At 41.4% G+C, this 6,000-nt stretch overlaps 1 protein-coding gene across 1 annotated transcript in view; it reads left to right on the top strand.

Moving 5' to 3' along the window:
- The first annotated feature begins 1,040 nt into the window (after nt 1-1,040).
- coro2ba (coronin, actin binding protein, 2Ba) overlaps nt 1,041-6,000 on the top strand; it is a 55,437-nt gene continuing 50,477 nt past the window's right edge. The window contains exons 1-2 of the mRNA XM_008304605.1: nt 1,041-1,269; nt 3,695-3,808. Coding sequence (XP_008302827.1) covers nt 3,794-3,808 — 15 coding nt within the window. The 5' untranslated portion in view covers nt 1,041-1,269; nt 3,695-3,793. The remainder of the gene's footprint in view (nt 1,270-3,694; nt 3,809-6,000) is intronic.

The raw sequence follows: 6,000 nt of genomic DNA, 5'->3' as shown, positions 1-6,000 counted from the left end.
AAAACAAAAAATTGTATTTATGTACTTTTTTCGTGCTCCAAATTTCCTAAATGTGCTTTTGAGCAGTCTAAAGATGTATTTAAAAATAACGGCAAATATCGTCAAACGAGCTATGCGTCTTCTCTAAAGGCAAATTTAGCCCATTTTGACCTATGACCTTTCACGTAAACAGATGCTAAGCTAACGTTAGCCTTGGGATTAAACGTGTCCGCAACAAACACGGCCTTCAATATATATATATTAGAATAAAGAGGTAAAGAGGCTAGCTGTATAATATTAATTTTGCACAAATATGAACGAATTTTGACAGAGAAAGCTCTAATATTGCATTAATAATTATTTTATATGCGGAAAAAAGAATGCTAATGAACCGTAATATCATATTCAATGCACATACACTTTACTTTATCGTCAGGTATTCCAGTAAGACGGAAAAACTGAGTGATAGAAAGTCACAGTATCCTGAAGAGGTTGGATTTTCTTCATGTCTGATAGCTGAATGAATTGACGTTTGACTTCTATTGATTACTATGGAAGATACATTTCCTTTGTTTGATTTGGAAGAATTGGATTATGACAGTTTTTCCACATTTGTTCTCTATTCAAATCCCACTTGTACTCTATTTTGGTTCTTCTTTGGTTTTTAATTTTGTTTAATACAAACTTACAGTATACTGGAAAACTGGAAAATACCCAGCTGGAGATCATTTAAGCCTTTTAGTTAGGCAGCCTTGTTAAGAAATTGTTTAGTCTGGAAAAAAATAAGGACAGAAATAGCTTGACAATGCCCTGTCTGAACAAAAGCACTTTATGGTAATGATGTGGCTTCACCACAAGATGGCAGCAAACTGTTAAATATGGTGGATTCCTCCTGGCTATAAAGCTGTCACAGGGTCAGACAGTAAACAACAAGGAAATGAAATTCCTAATGCCAAACAGACTTGGAATAATTCACTGGAACAGAAAGAAAGCGTGCAGTTCAGCCTGACAGCGACCACCGTTGTTTATTATTGCGTTTGTGTTGTTGACATCTGTGTATATTGATTTTCACTTTGATTTTTTTTTCTCACTTGTTTTCTCGTCTCTCCTCTGCGTCCTTGAATAGATTCAAGGAGACATGTGGTGGAACAAGTGAGACCTGGTGGCTCCTTCAGGTCTGCAGGTCCTCAGACTTGTCACCTCCACCCAGCGGATGATGTCTTTTCCTCCCACACCTTATTTGTGGTGCAAATTGGAAAGACTTCCAAGATCACACAGAATTAAATGCAAGTGAGTCAGTGCTATGGCACAACATGCAAGTTTCACACTAGGTCATAGTCATGGTTATAGAAATGACTAACAAAACTTATGTTCTGTTGATTTAAGTGGACTCAAAAGTCAAACTTCATCAGGCTGAAATGAAAATGGTAATTCAAAGCTTGGTTATTTATATATTTTAGGACACAAAAACATGAAGCCCTCATAGTATGTGTTTCTGAAATGATGATATTGTAGTCATGATTATTAATGGAGAGCTGCTTTCTACCTTGTCCAGACTTTATTGACAGTGTTACAGTATTCCAGATATTTTGTCAACGATTTTAAAGTTCCTCTTCATACCGACCAACAACATGAACACAGACACAGGAAATGCTATTGTTCCAGGCAGGAAAGGCGAAGAGAGGGGCCTCAGATATCACTCCTAAAGGCTGAGATTGTGAAGCGAAGTGATCACTGAATCAATATACGTGACTACGATAAAACCACAATAAGACAGAAAATCAAAATTTCCATCGTGCAACTGACAGTTTCTGTGATATCATTCAGTCTGGACTCTCTTTGTCTTATTGACCTTTACTCCAGCATGTACAGACACTTGCAGTACACACACAAATAGTAACGTGTAGATCCAAAAACAAAGCTAGTATTGTGGGTCGCAGCCACTGGAGAAGAGTCTCACTCCGCTGTGGGAAGTTAAGCCATGGTAACTGAGTTGGAATCTTGGCCATCCCTCTGTTTAGACAATTAGTATGACGAAGATGTGTTACACTGTGAGTGTGGGCGGAGGCCTTTGTGCTACTACGCTCGTGTCCTAATGAGGAAAACAAAACAGAAAAAAAATGCTCCAAAATTAAGATACCATCTCATCTCATACCATCTCTGATTTCTGTAAGAGATTAATCTACGTGTACAACTTAGACCCACATTTAAATTTGGAAGTAGAAGGTCAAGAGTTGGGGCCCAAGTGTACAGTTACATTTTGCATGAATATCAAGCTTCAGGGCGATCTGAGCAATTTGGTAAAACATCTAATCGTGATGTTTCTGATTCATACTGCAGTTTGATTTGGGATGTAATTTTTAAAGTCAGGCTTTAGTTCAGTGTAGATTGTGTATGAGAGAGCATGACTGTCAAGGATACCATGAAGTGTGACTTGCCCACAAGGAGGAGGGCATGAATTTGTAAAACCACTGACACAATTCTTGAAACTCTGAGTCAGAAACGCTGCAGAGTCTAAGAGTTATTTGGCTACTAGATGACAGGACGAGGCTTTTGTCAGTGTGCAAGTCTGAACTATCTGTTAAACATCTGGCACATGAGCACAACCCCTGAAAGTTTCAATCTGCACAAGTTGAATACATTTGAATCACAACATCAGTCTCAATGTTTAATATACCTAACTAAATTGTAGACTTTACAGTTTGCTTGTTGACTTTAATTTGAAATTTGTTAATTGTTCGGCTGAAGTCTGGAGTGTACCAACTGCTTAAAGGAGTAAGTATGTAACAGTATGCAAAATCAAATCAAACTGATCATCAGTCGTGTTCCTCTCAGACATCATACATGTAATTTGTTTTTGATTCCAATTTTCTACATTTAAACAACACACTTTGGTAAAAAAAATAAAAATAATACAGCAAAACCACATCATTATAGTTTGGTTCTACTGAAAGTTGTTCAGCATTAATATTGAATTTTTATTGAGGTCTAAGTAGAAGGTTAGGTTAAAGGTTACATGTCAGATTTAGTTAAAAGTTAGGTATATAAACAAAACCAAAGAGTGTCCTCATGAGCGTGGCTTAACAACTAATGCATTTCGGTCTCTTCATTGGTTTCAAATATGGAAATTACTCGACTTCATGTAGTTTGAACTTGGTGCAAAAATCTAGAAAGCTCTCCTCATGAACGCCTGTCACTCACCTCCACAGACTCACATTCATGCACACCAGATGACGTGCAGCTAGCTCCAAGCCTGAGTAGCAGACTGCGACACAGCGTCCAACTCCCTCCCTCCCTCTCTCCCTCCCTCCCTCCCTCCCTCTGTTTCTGCAGTCCTCTCCTGTCCCAGGCAGGCAGCGCTGCTTCCGCCTCCTCCTGCAGCCCTGCCTGCCTGACTGCTCATCAATAAGCTGTATTAGCCGTCCTCTAATCATATTGCGCGAGACAGCGAGAGAGAGAGAGAGAGAGTAGGGCAGCCGGTGTTTGAGCGCATCATCACTCTGTGTTTGTGTGTGTGCAGCTGGTGAGGGAGGAGGGAGGGGTGTATCCTAGCGGGGAGCTTTTCCCTGTTGTAGTAACCAACCGCACGCCGACTGCCAGCCATTACTTCACTGCAGCAGCAATCAGCCCCTTCGTACTTAGTGAGCCAGACACACTAACCTGTCTGTCCCCTCCTCTTTTCTCTCTCTCTCTCTCCCTCTCTCTGCATATTCAGCAGAGCTGCCCTCCTCTCCTCCTCATCACTTTGCCACTCCTGCGGCATTGCTCTTTGCTTGAAGGGGACACTGGCCTGCTCCTCACCCACTGATTCTGCATGACTGTCACAAAGGTAAGACCTGCTCTGGATGGCAAACAACTTTCAGGATGTCACCAGTGATCCTGCTGTTAGGGGGGGAGTGTGTCAAGGTTATTTAACAGCTTTATTCTCATGTGTGTATTTTCTGTCAGTGGATGAGTGAAGATGAGTTTGTGAGGAGTTCCTGTGCAGAGCCTGGCTGTTAGGATGTTGCTGCCTGGGAATGTGTGTTTCTATAATTGTCCTGTGTTGTAGTAATGCAGTCTGGCTATGATAAGACCAAAATCAGTTGCATTCTAAAAATCTGCAGTGTGTTACCAGCTGGCAACAATTCATTGTGGACAGGAGGAAGTTATTTGTTTTTTTTAATCTGCGCAATGTAAAACTTTATCCAAAAAGACTTTAGAAAGAAGAAATTCAACATCAGGCCCGGCATCTGACGATAAAGCCGGTGCTGTACTGCTTGTCGGTTGTCGTACATGTTGGGTTGCTGTAGTATTGGTGATAATGGTGCTGGTTGGGTTGTGTTTGGTTCATTTCTTTCTTTAAGTATGTGAGAACTAATAATCAGGTGTTTGCTAGCAGCTGCAGGAGTAAAACTTCCAACCTGAAGCCCTGTAGCTTGACAGAAAGTGATTTATTATAGCAATTGGCAGAAAAATCCCCTTTGCCATGTGGAAATTGTGGCATACAGTGAACTTACAAGCACTTTGCAGAAAAGCACAACATCGTTTTTTTATTTAATTTTTTGTGGCGTCAGTGTGTTTCAGTGAAATTGTGGCTTCCCCCTGATCTACTGTGGCTTGGACTATACCTCATTCGTACAACAACTTGGACAAAAACCTCATGAATAGATGTAAAGTAAATGTACAGAAGCTGTTCAAACAGTCACATTAGTGGGATTCAAGCCACATTAGGGAAGGGAAACCACTAGATTTTAGGGTTAAGGGCTGGTTTTTGGTTAATGTAAGGCCAAGTGTTGGGGTTAGGCATATAGCAATATGGTCAAAGTTAGGGTGTTTCATTTGGGAATAGATAAAAGTCAATGCAGGGTCCAGTTAAGTGAAAACAGCAAATGTGTTTGTGTGCATGTATTAGCAGTCTCAAGCTGATCTTAAAGTGAGGTGAGTGTTTACATCCCGCCCAAGTGTGTGTTGGTGGTCGCCGTCTGTGCACCAGCCAGTTGAATCCTCTTAATCAATTAACAGAGAGGGAGAAAGAGAGAGAGAGAGAGAGAGAGAGAGAGACCGGAAGAGACAGAGAAAGAGGAAATTAGCACACCTACTCCCATGTAGAGAATTAACCTGGACCAAAATAGATGACCTACTGTCGACACAGGACAATGGCCTATTTGCTCACACTTATGGTCACACACCTGCAAGTTCCACCCAAAAGTTCTGTTAATAGAAAGCGGGGAAGTTTGTATTTCCAGGCAGCAATCACTGACACTAAACCACACACATTCACAGACAGTCGCTTTCCAAGTCCAATTTTTTTTTTTCTTTTTCTGCATGAGTGTGAGAGAGCGAGATTGTGTGGGAGGTACGTGTGCTGCTGCGTAGGTGGACGCTCTCCACTGTGAGAACTGGAAGAGGAAAAGGTCAGGTGCTCATGTGTTGGCACCGAGCCACAGCCCAAACCTGACTGTAGACGAGGCTTAAAGGCATCGAAGAGAATTTTAACGAACACAAGCATCTCTTTTCTGTCTTTGCTTACATTTTCCTACCTGCAATTATGGAAATTAGGTAAGGAGGAAGGAGTGAGAAAGAAAGAAAAAAAAAAAAAGACAAAAAATCATGCTTTGACATCTTTGTAAGAGGAAAAAAAAGAAAAGGTATGAAAGCACATTACCCAGCGGTATCTGAAAGATGACGGCTGTGTGGGAGAAGCAGGGAGAGAGAGAGTCTGGGGAGCTGTTTTCATGGCTCTGCCTGCCAACAGCAGAGAAGTCACCTTGGGAGGGATACAGGACAAGAGCTTCTGTGCTGACGGGGCTAAACAGCCTTTCTTCCCCTCAGCAGCAGATACAGACTGACAATATTCAGGAGAGCAAGACCCTGCAGTGCCTACTTAGTATCAGACCAAGATTTGCATGGAATGGCCTGACCTCGTGTCAGGACAGTGGAGCTTTACAATGATTTATAATGAGAACACAGACATTTAGCCAGCCGTCATGTACAGCACACCGATGTTCAAGGCAGTAGCACTGAATTACACACATTTTT

This window comes from Stegastes partitus, unplaced genomic scaffold (assembly GCF_000690725.1).
Source record: "Stegastes partitus isolate 25-593 unplaced genomic scaffold, Stegastes_partitus-1.0.2 Scaffold41, whole genome shotgun sequence".
NCBI lineage: Eukaryota > Metazoa > Chordata > Actinopteri > Pomacentridae > Stegastes > Stegastes partitus.
Note: the sequence above shows the minus strand (reverse complement) of the source record. Positions and strands in the feature narration are given on the sequence as shown.